The sequence below is a fragment of the Astyanax mexicanus genome, chromosome 2 (genome assembly GCF_023375975.1).
Source record: "Astyanax mexicanus isolate ESR-SI-001 chromosome 2, AstMex3_surface, whole genome shotgun sequence".
Lineage (NCBI taxonomy): Eukaryota > Metazoa > Chordata > Actinopteri > Characiformes > Acestrorhamphidae > Astyanax > Astyanax mexicanus.
In genome coordinates this window covers 71,914,600-71,932,183 of record NC_064409.1, presented here as the reverse complement: position 1 = coordinate 71,932,183, position 17,584 = coordinate 71,914,600, and the positions used below count along the sequence as shown (strand labels likewise).

Here is a 17,584-nt window from a genome sequence, read left to right as displayed (position 1 = left end):
TAGATTCAATACTCAGCAATGAACTGAGCAAAAAGTACTGAAAACTCTTTTTATATACTAGTGAGGACAGGTGGAGCTAATTAGTAACTCGGAGAGTGGGAACGCAGTAGTGTCATGTGTCATGAGTGGAATCAGTGGAGTCAGTGAAGTCTGGTGTTGGTGCATGCTGGGAAGTGGAGTCTTTAGAGAACAGTTCGAGTTTAGAGTTAGACCATAAGCTTGATATGAGGACGGTTTCTGTAGGGCATGATGATTCATTAGAATGGGTGTCCAAAAGCAGTAGTGCACATTTTGTACAGTATATCGGGAGCATATAGGGACTTTTGGGATTTTGGGTTTGGGATTTTGCCATCTTGACTTTAAGTAGGAAGCATTTGATCACAAGTCCTTTGGGAACCAAATGGGGCTGCTGCAAACGTCCAGTCCAGGACGCGAGGGTGATATTTGTGCAGCGTTCCTCCTCGGTTCCTCTGCAGGCAGGTGATCAGAATGCTGGAACAGTCCTCCAGAAGAAAATGAGGACGTCCTGTGATCAGGGCTTTGTGGCAGCCAGTTTATCCCCAAACTAGATTAGATGGAGGCTGGGCTGGCGTGGGTGTGGAAATTGCCTGGCTCCAATAAAGCAGGAGAACAGTCAGGGTGTCCTGTGAAGGCGGCGGGACGTCGCTGGGAGAGAAGCCGTCCTGCTCTGAGCGCCATTAAAGAGCGCACGGGCGGATCCCCTCTGATCTGCTGCCTCTGATTGCGCCGACAAACTCTCGGCCGTATGGTCGTTACCGGTGTGTTTTCTGGCTAATAGGGCCGTGTTCTGGCGTGATGAAAAAGTGCCCGTCTCCTCCAGCGGTCCTGCGGGGGGGAGCGGGAGATAGGATAGGTGAGTGATGAGCACGGGAGCGGTTTAGAGTTTTGGGTTTGCCTGTCACAATCAATCTGTCTGCACGGAGAGCCGGGTGACAGCTGAACAGATGCTACAGCCTCCGCGTGCTGTTTAGAGTGAAATACAATAGCTCTATTAGAAGCCTGAGAAAGTCTGTCTATCACTCGCTCCATCTCTCTTTATCTTTCTCTCCCTCCCTCTCTCACGCTCTCTCTGCTAATCTCTCCCTCTGTCTCTTATCCTCTCTTCTCCAATCGCCCTCCTCCCCTCTCTCTCTCTCTTTCTGACCACTTTATTCTCACTCTCCTCCCACTCTCGTCATCCCTCTCTCGATTTCTCTCTGTTCGTTCTGTACTGTGTACTGTTTCTCTCTCTCGCACCTTCCTCTCTCACTCTTTCCCACTCTCATTTTTTTCTCTCAGTTTTTTTGTCTATTTTTGTGCTTCTTCCTCAGTTCATCAAACTCAAACAGGCCTCAGCTCTTTCTCTCCTTTTTTCTATCAATTTAAATCTCTAACTTTCAGCTTACGAAAGCATGAATTAATGATTAGCATGAGTTGCAGTTTAAAAACTTTTGCCAATTCAATGAAAAAAGAGCAAAGAGAAAAGGGGTAGTAAAAATAAAAATAATATTAAAAATCAAATACATACATATAAATACTTTTAATAATAATAAAAATAAATGTTATTTCTAACGCAGTTTACATTTAAAACTAATCTCAAAGTGCTACATTACAGAAGCATCACTATAGAAACATCACTATAAAACTACTACAGTATAAAGCATCTTTTTACTCCATAAGAGGATCAAGAGACATAAAGAGTCATATAAAATACTTTTACATGTATTACAAAAAAGGAAAAAAAACATAAACAAAGACAAAATGTAACTTCCTGTAATATGAGTATAAGTAAAAAAGTACAAAGTAAACAAATTAATTAACAATACATTAATACTGTATTTTTACGTCTATCTATTATCTATTGTCTATTAATCTGTCTTCTTCGCTCTGTCTTCTTTATCTCTTCTATCGTTCTCTCTGTCTCTGTTTTACATCTATATATCTTTCACTACTGCTCTTTAATTTCCCTCTCGTTCTTTTTTCTTTCTCCATTTTTTCTCTCTCTTTTCTTTCTTCAGGCTCAACTGTTTCCATCTTTTATTGTCTCTTTTAATCTCTCTCTCTTTATGACCACTTTCTGACATTCTTTCTCTTTTTCCTTGACTGTCTCAGTTGCCAAAGCACACAAACCACAAAATCAGCAATAATAATAATAATAATAAAGTATAACAAAAACATACATTATATGCATATATATTTGGACAATTTACTGTAGATTTACTGTAATATTATAAATAGTGAACAGTGAGGTATGGTGAGGTAGGTCTCTTTTTTCTTCCTCTCTTTCTCTCTGTCTGTCTCTCTTTCTCTGATAGTGTTTTGCATGGATCTCAGTATCTGGTCAGTATTGGTGGATCCGTGTTAAAGGGAAGTGAATTGGTGGAGGAAGTGTGTATTTTCAGCCCTGGCTCTGACTGAAGGGAAGAGGACATTGACTTTGGCAGCAGCGTTTCCGTGTTTACATTAGCCAGCTATGTCGTCATGTGCTTTATTTATGGATCCGGTGCTGTGAAGATGATAAATGGTGACATTTTGTAAGTGATATAAGTATTAGATTAGAACCCTGGAGCAAGGTTATTTCATATCGTGTAATAAGACACACGTGTATCATTCTGCAGAGTGCAATATCACTCGCCTTCTTCTTCACTGTGGATCATAATTCAGATTTACACACAATAATTCTGTATTATTCTGTGTTTCTTTACAAAACTGCACCTGCTTTTGGACTAGAATACTGTTTTATCCATATATTTATACTATACTGTACTATGATACACTGGTGTCTATTATAGTGTACTACACTGTCGTCTATTATAGTGTACTACACTAGTGTCAATTATAGTGTACTACACTATACTACACTTGTGTGTATTACACTGCACTAGACCCTTGTTTCTTAAGTGGTACTATACTTGTGTCTATACACTGGTGTCAATTATAGTGTACTACATTGGTCTCTATACATTGGTGTCAATTATAGGGTACTATACTAGTGTCAATTATAATGAACTACACTGTACTACACTGTATATTGTACTGTACTAGACTCATGTTTGTGTCACCAGTGTCAATTGTAGTGTACTACACTGGTTTATATACATTGGTGTTTATTACAGTGTACTACACTGGTGTCTGTAGTACACTGGTGCCTTTACATTAGTGTTTGTTATAGTGTAGTACACATGTGTATTATACTGTACTAGACTCATGTTTGTTATATGGTACAACACTGGTGTCTATACACTGGTGTCAATTATAGTGTACTACACTGGTGCCTTTACACTAGTGTCTATTATAGTGTACTACACTGGTGTCAATTATAATGTACTACACTGTACTACACTGGTGTATATTGCACTGGACTAGACTCATGTTTGTGTCACCAGTGTCAATAGTAGTGTACTACACTGGTTTATATACATTGGTGTTTATTACAGTGTACTACACTGGTGTCTTTACACTAGTGTTTGTTATAGTGTAGTACACGTGTGTATTATACTGTATTAGACTCATGTTTGTTATATGGAACAACACTGGTGTCTATACACTGGTGTCAATTATAGTGTACTACAATGGTGCCTTTACACTAGTGTCTATTATAGTGTACTACACTGGTGTCTATACATTGGTGTTTTTACAGTGTACTACACTGGTGTCTATACACTAGTGTATATTATAGTGTACTACACTGGTGCCTTTACACTAGTGTCTATTATAGTGTACTACACTGGTGTCTATACATTGGTGTTTTTACAGTGTACTACACTGGTGTCTATACACTAGTGTATATTATAGTGTACTACACTGGTGTCTACACACTGGTATGTATAACACTGTACTACACTGGTGCCTTTACACTAGTGTCTGTTATAGTGTAGTACACATGTGTGTGTTATACTGTACTAGACTCATGTTTGTTATATGGTACAACACTGGTGTCAATTATAGTGTACTACACTGGTGCCTTTACACTAGTGTCTATTATAGTGTATTACACTGAAATAAATTATAATGTACTACACTGTACTACATTGGTGTGTATTATACTGTACTGGACTCATGTTTGTGTCACCAGGGTCAATTGTATTGTACTACTCTGGTGTCTGTACATTGGTGTTTTTGACAGCGTACTACACTGGTGCCTTTACACTGGTGTCTATTATAGTGTACTACACTGGTGTCTATTATAGTGTACTACCCTGGTGTTTATTATAGTGTACTACACTGATGTATATTACTCTCTAATACACTGGTGTCTATTATACTGTATGACACTGATATGTATTAGAGTGTACCACACTGGTGTCTATACACTGATGTGTATTATGGTGTACTACATTGGCATCTTTCATGCTTTACTATACTGGTGTCTAGCATACTATTCATACTGTACTATACATGTGAACTGTTTACTGTTTAATACAGTATCCATCATACTGTTATATTCTCACTTTACTATACTTATGCCTACTGTTTTGCATCATACTGATATTACTGTACTGTTCATTCTGTAAGATACTGGTGTCCATCATACTGCTACAATTCTATACTCCATCCAGTAAATAGTGCTATGCTGGGATACGTCATACTATAACACACTGTAATAACTTTAATAAGTGTAATATTTGGGTGTCCATCATGGTGTAATGTGCTTGTGTACATTGTTCACTTGATGTACACTTTGTTGGTGTCCATTGTACTATAGTTGTCATGGTTTCTGTATGATGTCGAGATCTCTGTTGCTGTACTGTGCTGCACTGTTGAGAGTGCTGTATTGCACTGCTGTCCATGGTGCTGTACTGTTCTACTGTCCATATAGTTTTGGACTGTACTCTGATTGGCCACTTTATTAGAAGCTCCTACGATGCAGGTGCACAGTGAGAGCCCACAGTCCATCTGTTAATACACAGATTGTGTTCACCGTCCTCTAGTCCTTCATCAATGGTCAGTTCTGTTGTGTGTAAAACCCCCAGCAGCACCATTGCTGCTTTTGCCAGAGCCACATTCACTGCTGTGCTCAGAACGCTCCACTACCCGGACCAATATGTAGTTAGCAGACTTCCTGTGATCAGAATCTGACCAGTGATCGATGGGGTACAGAGTAGATGACAGATTGACATAGCCTGGCTCCACAGTGCTTCCTAGAGACAGTTGCCGGGTTGTAACTTTACTGAACGTTGACAAAAAATCCCACTCAGCCTTATTTAGCCTTGAGCTACTGTACATCAGTGGTATAAAGCTAAAGCTATTTCGTGACAGTGACAAAGAGACAAAGACAGGCAGATATTCAAAATATGAATATGAATATGAAAAATGATAAGCTACATATATATTTTTTAAAGGTGTACTTATATAAAGAGACTCTCATGACTTCCTGTTAAAACTGTAAGGCTGGACAAGATTATGTAACAAAAAATACTTTACAAACAGTGTAATATAAAATGATCAGAACTTTCTAAGAACTAAGGATGTATAAACTGAGTCTTGGGTCACTGAGATTTTAATTTCATTCAAATCTCTGAGTGAAGAGTTAGAGTTGAGCCTTGGGCCAAGTCTTGACCTAATTCATTGTCGAATCCTAAGCCTTTGAGAATCAAGTCTATGTCATGAGTCTCTGAGATGTAAATTAGAGTCAAGCATCTAGGAGTTGAGTCCAATTCAAATCTTGACTATTTAAATTGCGGGTCTTTGTTTAGTCTTGAGTCTCTCAGATGCGAGCCTAAGTTGAAGTCTAAATTGAACTTGTGAGTCTTGAGGATCAGTGGTATAAGTTAAAGACTAGTCTTGAGTCTTCGAGATTCAAGTCATGAGTCTCTGATGTTTAAACTACAATCCAGTAGTTAGTATAATGTGCTGGACTTAGTAAAGTCTTCATTTTCTGAAATGCAAGTACTAGTATACTCACAAGCCTGAGTCCAAGTGTCCAAGTCCACATCAAGTTTTGGGTTTCTACAGTGCAAGTCCAAGTGTAGTCATGAAACTCTAGGATTCAAGTCCAGTTCAAGTCTTGAGTGTGTAAAGTGTGAGTTTAGTCTAGTTTTGAGTCTTGAGGTCTTGAGGTTTGAGGTGAAAGTCTAAGTTGAGGATTAAGTCTCTTGGGTATTAATCCAATTACATCTTGAGTTTTTGAAGTCCATCTTTTTTTGAGCCTCCAAATTTGAGTCTATGTTGAGTCATTAATCGAGTCCTGAGTCTCTAAGAGGAGAGACTTAGGTCTCTATGTTGAGTTATTAATGGAGTCCTGAGTCTCTGAGAGGAGAGTCTTGGGTCTCTAAGTTGGGTCATTATTCGAATCCTGAGTCTCTGAGAGAAGAGTCTTGGGTCTCTAAGTTGAGTCATTATTCGAGTCCTAAATCTCTGAGAGGAGAGTTCTGGGTCTCTTAGTTGGGTCATTAATCAAGTCCTGAGTCTCTGAGAGGAGAGTCTTGGGTCTCTAAGTTGAGTCATTAATCAAATCCTGAGTCTCTGAGAGGAGAGTCTTGGGTCTCTAAGTTGAGTCATTATTCGAGTCCTGAGTCTCTGAGAGGAGAGTCTTGGGTCTCTAAGTTGAGTCATTATTCGAGTCCTGAGTCTCTGAGAGGAGAGTCTTGGGTCTCTAAGTTGAGTCAATAATCGAGTCCTGAGTCTCTGAGAGGAGAGTCTTGGGTCTCTAAGTTGGGTCATTAATCGAGTCCTGAGTCTCTGAGAGGAAAGTCTTGGGTCTCTACATTGAGTCATTAATCGAGTCCTGAGTTTCTGAGAGGGTTGTGGGTTTAAACTTCTTCTTGAGGTTTTAGACTTACAAACTACTTGTGTTCTGTACACCAATATACTGAACCTAGAAGGTAGGTGTTTCTAATAGTATTCAAAAAATTGGCCAGTTAATAGAAGTAATTTAATGTATGCATGTATTTTGAATGATAATTAATTAATGCTATCCTTTAATTTATTCTCCACATGCCTCCTTGTTGTTGACCTGCAGGTATCACCACTGTGCTGACTATGACCACCATTAACACTCACTTGCGAGAGACCCTCCCCAAGATCCCCTATGTGAAGGCCATAGACATGTACCTGATGGGCTGCTTTGTCTTTGTCTTCCTGGCCCTGTTGGAGTACGCCTTCGTCAACTACATCTTCTTCGGCCGAGGCCCTCAGAGACAGAAGAAGGCGGCGGAGAAGGCTGCCACCGCCAACAACGAGAAACTGAGGCCAGATCCCAACAAGGTAGTGTTAGCCTGGACGTCCTTACGGAACAGAACACTAAAAAAACACCTGGTTAGGGTTTTGTACACCGCAGCTGTTCCTCTGAGGTAGCTGGTTTGTTATTTTGAGGTTATGTGTTGTGACTTCTGTCCCGCGCCCTTTCAGGATCAATGGGCTTTAGCTTTTTTTCCCTACGACTCTGGAAATTCACCTTTATTTTTTTTTCCAGTGGCATAGGCTTACTGATCAACCAGAGTTGAATGGATTTTTACCCTCCAAAGGACATTGTGTTCTTTTTTTTGTTTGTTTTATTTTTCTCCTCTGGCAGATCAGAGCAGAGTTTGGGTAGCAGTAAGCGTTGACCTTGCCGTTGCACAGGGCGAGTCATCTCTCAGCTCAGGGCTGGCAGGGCGTCAAGCTGCTCGCTTCATAATCTTATTGAGCTTGAATAAGTTAGATGTGCCAAAACCCTTTCTATCTCTCTTTCTCTCTCTCTCTCTCTCTCTCTCTTTCTTTCTCTCCTTCCCTAGCTATCATTCTCTTGAGTGTCGCAAAGCTTCCATTTCCCAAGTAACTGACTGAGTGCTGATTTTGTGTACTTGCAGTGGATGGTGGGAAATGTAGTTCAGAGAGACGATGCTCTCTATGCCAGAATGAAACAGAGGGAAATTGACGTGTATGACTCGATGTGGGATCCAATCTTTGCGGAGGATGCTGCATTAGGACTAGGCGAGCAGAGACTTAAGGTACTGCCAACTCGAAAGTAAAACAACAACAAAAAAATATATATATATATGGATCTGCATCGATATAAGCAATCAGAAATAAATAATTAATGGCAATAAGCAAACCACCTAAGCTGTTTTTTTTTTTTCTTTTTTTTCTTTTTGTATTTGTTGATTTTTTTGGTTGGTTTAGAGTAATGATGGTAGCCATCATCATTTCCACCACTTCCACTTCCCCACTTCCCTCTTTTTTTGATTTGAGTTACTCTTTGCACCTGAAACTCTTTCCTCTAGTGCGCATGTCCATTTGCTGACTGCAGACGACACCTTTGTTTTTGTATGGAAACCTTCACAGCGTGAGTGACAGGGCCTGAGATTCAGCGCTCTCTTTTTAACATCCCTTCCAGCCTCTTCAGAAACAGAACAAACCCTAAATTTCTCATCTACAGAACTAAAATAATTGAAAATACAGAACATTATAAAAAAAAGAACATTATTTAATTTATTAAACAAATACTGTGTGCAAAAAATAATAAAATATTAGTTTTGTCTAATTGATACCATGTAAATAGTTATTTTTAATAATCATATAGTATTATTATTATTATTTACTGGAGGTTTAATGATCAAATATGTCTAAATGTAAAGGTATCCCTGCCAGCTCGAGACCAGCTACCAGCAAAATCAGATGGTTTAAGCTGTTTTTTGATGCTTGAAAAATTGGCTTGGTCATGTTGGTCAACCACCTTATTGATGCTGGTCAGCCAGCATATTGATAATCTTACCTATGCTTCTGGACTAAAATATTTAAAGAAAAACTTAAGAAAAACTTTTTTTTTTCTTTTTATGCTTTGCGAAAGCTAGGCTTGACCTGGCCAGGCTATTTTTTTTAAAAGAGACACAAAACTTTCCAAGTTAACAATGTAAAGACCTTTTAATCATACCGTGCAAAATAAATTAACAAAAAAATTATATTGTTCCTAAAACTAATAAAAATCTTAAATAAACCAAACAATAAAGAAAACTAGTGCTAGTAACTGGTAGTTACTTTGCTACACTTTTAGTATATTTTTTCTTCCAAGGAAAAGATGGTGTATTCTGTTTTTCATGCTTCTTAAATCTGAGATAAAACTTGACTGCCAAAGCCATATTGATGATGCTGGAATTATCACAAAGATATTAATGGAAACGTCTAGTTTGATATACTGTCAAATTAAATGATATACTGGCATGTTTATTGACACCAGAGGGTTAAAATACTTTTTGTACTACATTTATACTACATTTAACCCGACTTAAATGGACTGAAATAGTTTTTAATTCTGCTAGCTTTCTAGCAGCTAACAATAGAAAGCAGCTAGCAATAAAAACTAATACATACAAAATAAAGCCCGTATAAAACATTTCCTATAAAAACCTTGATGTTTAAACCAGATAATTATAGTAGTATATTTAAAAAATATTTGTTTTGATATGTTGTATTAATTAAAAACTCATTAGAAATCTAGCTCGTGTGCTGATTGCTCACCTAGCTGAGGCTAACCTGCAGCCAGGCAGTCGTGTAGCGTAGGTGCTACATGAGTTGTCTGGCAGAGTCGACAATCAGCTAAAAACAGAAGTGAATCAGTGGGAGGGTTTTTAATTTGATTTCTGAGTAAAAAATAAATAGAAACACTAATGGTCAGTAAACGCTCTGACCTCCAGGTAGGCTGTAGCGGAGAAAGTCATTTATAGGATTGCTGTAATGCATCCTGCTTAGTCAACAGCAGCAATTTTAGCCACGTAAAAGGATTTTAAATCACCATGACAAAGACATAAAAAAGACGCTTTTTTCAGAGTAGATTTGGGTGGTTAGTCACCAGTCATAGCGCAACAAAGGCTAAACAGCTTCATGGCAAAGCGAACACCCACATAAGCAGAGGAGGGGAGGGGTGCAGTAGGCTTCCTCGCTTTAAACCGGGATGAATCAGAGCACATTGCAGGGTGGTTTGGGGGGATTCAGAGGAGCCTTGCGTTCTCCCCTTCTTCCAGCCTCTCCCTCCCTCCATCTCAGCAGCCCTTTCCCTCACCACTCTTCTGGACCTTTGCCTTCATAAGTTTGCCTTTTCCTTTGCGTTTATTTGCCTGATTATTTATATTTGCAGACAGAATTTTAACCATGCCATGGTTGAAATTCGGAAACGACTATTCTGTATTTGCTGTGTATTAAAATGCTGCTCAAATTATAGCACAGTTTGCATTAGAAATGATAAAATATGTGTGTATAATATAGACTAAAGCAATGGTTTGGCAAAAAATCAAATGTGCAGTTTTCCCTAGCTTACCCTAAAAAAAGCCATGGGTAACACTTTACAATATGGGTACATCAATTTAAACAGTACTTATGACAGTAAAAAAAAATATTGTTAAATTGTAAAAAAAAAAGGAATGGCTCAACTAATTATTACATTATTAAACATTTCTAATAAACATTTTAAGGCTTAAGAATATTGAGGCATTCTGACCTAAGTACCCATAGTCTAAAGTGTTACAAAGTCATGTTTGGTGTCTAAAATGTACTTTTTCTCAGTATATTAAACATAATTTATCATATTTATCAATACCAGATTGACCAACTCTAACTGCCCTGCCAAAGAAATCAGGCTGAAGACAATATTTGGCTTTTAGATGGTTTTAGATGGTCAAAGTGGATGAAAAACTGGTCACTCAGGTACAACATATTGGTTCTGGTCAGATACATTTTATGACATTTGACCATTGGCGCTCTTATTCAGCGTCACTTGCAAGGTTATTCTTATTACAGAGGTGGGCCAATTTAATGTTAATAGATTTTGGTGTAGTGCAGCATAGTGACCCAGACCGGGAATTGAACCCCAGTCGCCCACATGATGCAGTAGCTCACTCGCAGATAGTATTATTATCCTCTGAGATAATAGAGAAAGAGCTAGCGCTTAGCATGGTTACTGGCGAATGTTAATGGTGCTCCACCTCTGAATGGCAAAAGGGCTAGCACTTAGTGCGGTTAGCAGCACTAGCGGGGGTTAGCAGCAGGCTACAGTCTGATATATACTGAACTGACACTCCTGTATAACGCTGTACTTCAGCAGAGTGGCTTTACTGTTCCTTAATACCTGACTGGTAAAATTCATACATAAGGAGCAACGGATTATAAAGTGCTTTGACGATTTTTGGGAAAATTAAAGAATTTTAAGTGCACCTTATAGTGCGAAAAATATGGTAGTTTGATAGAATAATAAAGCTTACGTTACCTGGATTAACAACCAGCTTTCCAACCACCTTGACCATTAAACACCAGCTTAGAAAATCTGAAACTTGGTATAACTTACTTATGGCTTGATTATAAGTTTGGAGCTATGAAGGTAGTAGCAAGTTCAAGCTCATTGAATTTAAATGTATTACATTCAGATGAAGCTCTTATTCAGAGCAACGTATATGTCAATCACGTAACACCAATAGGACAAAGGAGTAAGAAATCTGCTACTACTAGAGCCTAAGAACTCTTATTACTTATTAGTGTAGGATGTTGTTGATGGTGTTGTTAGCCATTATGCTACACCAACAACCTGCATGCACCAAATCATCAGCTACGTTTTTAAATCTATGCTAGCAATTTAGCATAGCGTTAGCATCGCTAAAAACAGTAGCAGCAGCCAGGTCTCAGGTCTTAAGGAGACCTGAATGTGTCTTTTTTTTGTCAGTTGTCATTTCATAGACAGTAGTAATATGTCATACAGTGTCAGAAACCGTATAATCAAGCCTGTTTGAGATAAGATTTCAAAACAAGTGTGAGATAAAAAAAAAAAACATCAATTAGCCTACTTATTAGCTACATTAACTTCGTAGTTCCAGGGCAGGAATGTAGAAAGACTGAAGCAAAATTTAGACACCAAGCACATCTTCATCGACAGCTAAAATTTGATTAAGAAAATTGCTCAATTTGATTTTTAGCCTAATTTATGTTAATTTATGTTTTAAAGTGTTTTTGTTAGCGGTAGTTTTGCACATTTAAGTCAGTTAAGTGCCATTAAAGTGACTGTGTAGTGTCTGTAACTGCATAAAAAGAAAAGAAATCTAGCAATGATTAGTATAATAGACATTTGAATGATATTAATGCTTTGCTTACATGCTATTTAATAACCTCACCATGGTGGAGATATTAATACTTCTAGTATTAATAGAGTTTAAAATCTGTTAAAACAGTTTAATCACACACAGCAGGAGATATTTGCTGGAGGAGAAGATATATCAGGGATGGGTGAGAAGAGTATAATGCGCTTTCTCCCCCGTTCGCAGATGAACCCAGATGACATCCGGCTGACCACGGTGGAGATGAAGAACGAGATGGGCCCGGGGGATCTGTCCCGGGGTCTGGGGGACCCCCGCAGCAGCAGCATGCTGGCCTACGACAGCTCCACGCTGCAGTACAGGCGGGCCGCCCTGGCGCGCCACAACTACGGCCACAGCGGCCTGGAGCGCCACTCCACGCAGAAGAAGAGCCGCCTGAGGAGACGGGCCTCGCAGCTCAAGGTCAACATCCCCGACCTGTCCGACGTCAACTCCATCGACAAGTGGTCCAGGATGATCTTCCCCACCGTCTTCTCCTTCTTCAACGTGGTCTACTGGCTCTACTACGTCCATTAAGGAGGGGCGGAGAGGACGGCGAGCGGACCAGAACACGTTTAAAAAAGAGAAAACCTAATGAGAATTAACGACAACGAGAAAAAAAAACGAGAAAAAAAAACAAACACTGCGCCCCTTTTTCGCTGATTTCTTTCTGCTTTTATTGGAGGTAAAGAGACTTGGAACACGCGGGGACAAAAAAAATGATAATAAATCAGGATTACAACTACTTTCTTTTTCTTCCGAGAGCACCACGATAACGACTGACAATTTAAACACACCAACAACAACAACAACAAAAAAAAAGAAGAACAAAAAAACTGGACTGAAAAAACTGGGGCCTGTTGCGGAGTTTCAGTATATCACGTATATTTGTCATTCGTAGCTTACTCGCTTACTCTGTGGATCAAATATTTATGCTTGTGTTTGCATATCTTTTAAGGATTCGTTTTTTTGGTTAGTCTATCTATTTACTTCGTAGACAATGCCTACTGCATCCAGGAAAGCTTTATAGATGATTTTTTGAAGGAGTCATCCTTGAAAGCCTATTTTCCTATAGTTAAAACTGCTGTCTTTCAGACATCTTTTAAAAAAACGCATGCTTCGGTTCGTTTTCGTTTTCCACATCTCCTGCGGCGAGATGGAGCACAATGCATTTTAGTTTTTTGACTGGTTATAAAAGATCCTTCTGTTCTTTCGAAAAATGAGTTCGCTTGGGCGCAACTGCAAAGCACTGTCTTTCTGGGAGCCAAACAGGGTAAAAAAAAACACACGCCAGGTAACTTGTTGTCATCATGACGTCGCCGAGCGGATGCGGACGGGCCTGCTGACCCGAAATGGCTTAAACTTGCCCCTCCTATGGTGGGGACTCTGAACATTTGAGGGAAATGGAACGAGATTGGGGCGAACTATGACTGAGGACATTTGTGGCCCCGTGGAAGGACAAGATAGAGATGCGTCATTATCCTGGCAATCTGTCCAAACGTAGGCCATCAAAAACTACACTCCACACACCAATCCTCATCTCTACACTGTATAAACTCATGGGTGGCTATCAAAAGGCGGAGAGCTAAAGGCTGTTTGTTTAAGCATCTCTGAAGTGTTCTCAACAAATGACAATGATCAATGATGATGGACAAGGTGAGTTACCCCTTGATATATAAAAAAAAAAACGATATTTAAAAAGAAAACGACATACCTGTAATTCATTATCACTATCGATAGATTTAAGTTTAAGAGAAAAAAAAGAAGAGCTCATAGATGATATTAAAAACCATGTTATTAAAAAAAAAATTATAATTCAATAGTATACTATCAGATGTTAATGTTATAAATCATTATTTAAACATGTATTTTTTGGTGTACTAGGTTTCTTACTGTGGAGAAAGATCTGTAATTGGTGCAGAGCAGGCTAGCGGCCGGGATCTTTCTCACAGCCTGTACGTGCACCGCTTGTTGAGAGTACAGAATGCTGAAAAATGAATAAAGTCACCATATCAAAAACACGACAGTATTTGGATAGAACAATCAAGGCATCTGGAAGGCAATTTTGTACAAAATCCTGTAAATTGTAATGATATTTCATAATGACCTGTAAATATATATTGTGTAATGACTGTCAACAAATAACAAAAATGTATCTAAATTAAATTATTAAAGCTGGGTCAAGCTTACATCACTTTCTGGAGTGTGTTGAGGATCTTGTCATTGCTGGCATGGCTTGTGGGCATTACTATTATTGTATTTTTTTCTTTGTGTGTGTGTGTTTGTGTGTGTGTGTGTGTGTGTGTGTGTGTGGAAGGGTCAATGAAGTCAACGTGAATCTTAAAAATCAATTCACATTAAAAAAAACATTAATAACACAATGTTTTTAAAAGAGAAACAAGCCTCATATTTTTACTGTTGAACTTTAAATGCACTATTTGGTTGTAAACTAAACCACATTAGTATTCTACATTACTGTAGTTTAATTTACTATATTCTATATATAGGGAGTAGGGAGCCATTTGGGACACGACCTAATCACCTAGTCAAACACAGCTACTGTAAGAGTTGTGCTGGCCTCACGCCAAACATCTTCTTTTAAAGCAATTTCACTATTATAAACACATTTTACTGTCACAATAAAATCCTGTGAGTCATACTGGAGTTGCAGCTCATTCTGCAGGACAGGAGCCTTTTTATAGTCCTGATTTTCTGATAAAACTATTATATTTAATATTATCACTCATTTTTAGTCTTTGCTCAGTAAAACTGTCATGTGGGCATTGGGGATAACCAATAGATGAACACTCTTTCCAGCACCAAGTTTATTCATTTCAGGGTCGCTTCCAAATTATGCGCCATCTTCTTTTTTAAGCTCCAGTTTGTGCAGCAGTTTCTCATAATTAATATCAGAACCATAATAGGAAATAGCAAAATTCTCAGTCTAATCGCAAACTAATTTCAGGTTATCTTTAGGTGTGCAAAAGTGTCAGACGTTTTTTATTAATTATTACAGTATTTTAAAAATGTTCTAACGTGTGTTTGGCATTAGCTAAAGAAGTGCCTCTAGTCCTAAAACACTGTTCTGCACATTTTTGTGTGTTTCCTGCCTTCAACCACCCTAAACTTACCTGGTGTGCGTTTCCCAAATCACTCTTAAAGCTAAATACATCTAAACTTTGTACTTAAAAACATTATAAAAAAAATACAAGCATCTTCCAAATACCTTAGTAATTTACATAGCACTTTTTTCATAACCTTACAGTAATCTGGCTCACTTCTTACTGGCTAAGAACAGCTTTCATGTGCAGTTTCATCTAAATAATGAAATGTGTCGCCAAAGTCACCCAGACATCCTGGTTCAGCTCACTTATAAAATACTTAACCCTTGTGTGGTGTTCATATTTTTGTTACTCGTTTACTTTGTTATTTGTATTTAATTCAGCAAAATTAAGCAATTTTACATTAAAATGCTTTACACATGCTTGCTTCACCTAAATTGCAAGCAATATAAACAGCTTACATGGTTAATATTTGTCCTTTACCTTTCTTATGTTACATTTCTTTCAAAAAGTGCTACTCAAATTTTTATAAATTTTTTAATAAATTGTAAAAGAAAATGAATTAAACTCAAGATATGAGTAGAAAATTTGTTTAGTTTCAAATTTACAAATGGAGCAATGTTTATTAGACCTTGGCCAAACATACTGTATGTAATATAAATGGTACAGTGTGTGTTTATTGAAAATGTGTTTTGATATATGTTTTTCACAAAAAAATGAGCCAATGCCAATGAGTTTGAGTTAGAAAAAATATTTTATTTGTATCATTTGATGAAAAATGAAAACGGGTCCCACAGACCCGAACACCACACAAGGGTTAAAACAAAAAAACATCCTTGAAAATCAATATTTTTATATAGAAAAAAGTAATTGCATCATATTGTTGCTGCCCATTGAAATACAAGCATCTCTATTTTTTTCCAATTTTTAGTTTATAACCAATAGAAATTCTCCAAAATGACCTGACAAACACTTTTTATGTTGACTTCTGTTGAAAGTTACTTAAGTTTTTTTCTCTCTCCTGTGAAGTAGCAGTTTTGGAGATACATGTTTTTTATTGGACAGCGACAATATATACTAAATCCGATTTAAACTTACCAAATGAAGCCCTTGAATAAAAAGCATCAACCAATTAAAACAACATCAACATAATAGGAAACAAACAAGGATAGCATTATTAATATTAATAAATCAGACCTAAAATAATGCAAAGAAAACAAGTTCATATTCATAATGTTTTAAGAGGTCAGAATTAAATATTTGGTGCAATAACCCTGGTTTTTAATCAAAGTTTTCATGCATTCAAACATGTTCTCCTCCACCAGTCTTACACACTGCTTTTGGATAACTTTATTCCACTCCTGGTGCAAAAATTCAAGCAGTTCAGTTTGGTTTGATGGCTTGTGATCATCCATCTTCCTCTTGATTATATTCCAGAGGTTTTCAATTTGGTAAAATCAAAGAAACTTAGCATTTTTAGGTGGGCTCATTTTTTTCCAGAGCTGTATGTGAAATATGCATTTGATTTGGTGAAAAAGTCTAAATATAAGTCTAAATAAAGAACATTTTGGTGTTTTTATTATAAACATGTTCAAAGTCCAAATGTTTAAAATAATAGGAACCAAAAGGTAATAATGGTTGGTACAGTTGTGGTCAAAAGTTTACATACACTTGTAAAAAAACATAATGTTATGGCTGTCTTGAGTTTTCAATAAGTTCTACAACTCTTATTTTTCTGTGATAGAGTGATCGGAACACATACATGTTTGTCACAAAAAACAGTCATAAAATTTGGTTCTTTCATAAATTTATTATGGGTCTGCTGAAAATGTCACCAAATCTGCTGGGTCAAAAATATACATACAGCAACATTAGTATTTGGTTACATGTCCCTTGGCCATTTTCACGGCAACTAGGCGCTTTTGGTAGCCATCCACAAGCTCCTGGCAAGCTTCAGGTCGAATGTTTGACCACTCTTCTTGACAGAATTGGTGCAGTTCAGCTAAATGTGATGGTTTTCTTGCATGAACCCGTTTCTTTAGCACTGTCCACATGTTCTCAATGGGGTTTAAGTCAGGACTTTGGGAAGGCCATTCTAAAACCTTAATTCTAGCCTGGTTTAGCCATTCCTTTACCACTTTTGATGTGTGTTTTGGGTCATTGTCTTGTTGGAACACCCAACTGCGCCCAAGACCCAACCTTCGGGCTGATGGTTTTAAGTTTTCCTGCAGAATTTGGAGGTAATCCTCCTTCTTCATTATCCCATTTACTTTCTGCAAAGAACCAGTTCCACTGGCAGCAAAACATCCCCAGAGCATAATACTACCACCACCATGCTTGACAGTAGGCATGGTGTTCCTGGGATTAAAGGCCTCACCTTTTCTCCTCCAAACATATTGCTGGGTGTTGTGGCCAAACAGCTCAATTTTTGTTTCGTCTGACCAGAGAACTTTCCTCCAGAAGGTTTTATCTTTGTCCATGTGATCA

At 37.9% G+C, this 17,584-nt stretch overlaps 1 protein-coding gene across 3 annotated transcripts in view; it reads left to right on the top strand.

Annotated features, from left to right (window-relative positions):
* Nucleotides 1–14,229, top strand: part of gabrb2a (gamma-aminobutyric acid type A receptor subunit beta2a) — a 121,560-nt gene extending 107,331 nt beyond the window's left edge. Inside the window, exons 8-11 of one of the 3 annotated variants that reach the window (XR_007437891.1) lie at nucleotides 6,962–7,206; nucleotides 7,791–7,931; nucleotides 12,225–13,691; nucleotides 13,920–14,229. Coding sequence is in view for 2 of the 3 variants with exons in the window: in XM_022671995.2 (XP_022527716.1) it covers nucleotides 6,962–7,206; nucleotides 7,791–7,931; nucleotides 12,225–12,572 (734 nt within the window). In the remaining variant the exon portion in view is untranslated. Of the gene's footprint in view, nucleotides 1–6,961; nucleotides 7,207–7,790; nucleotides 7,932–12,224 lie in introns of all 3 variants that reach the window. The other 2 variants (XM_022671995.2, XM_022671996.2) reach the window with 2 other exon arrangements.
* Nucleotides 14,230–17,584: the final 3,355 nt, after the last annotated feature.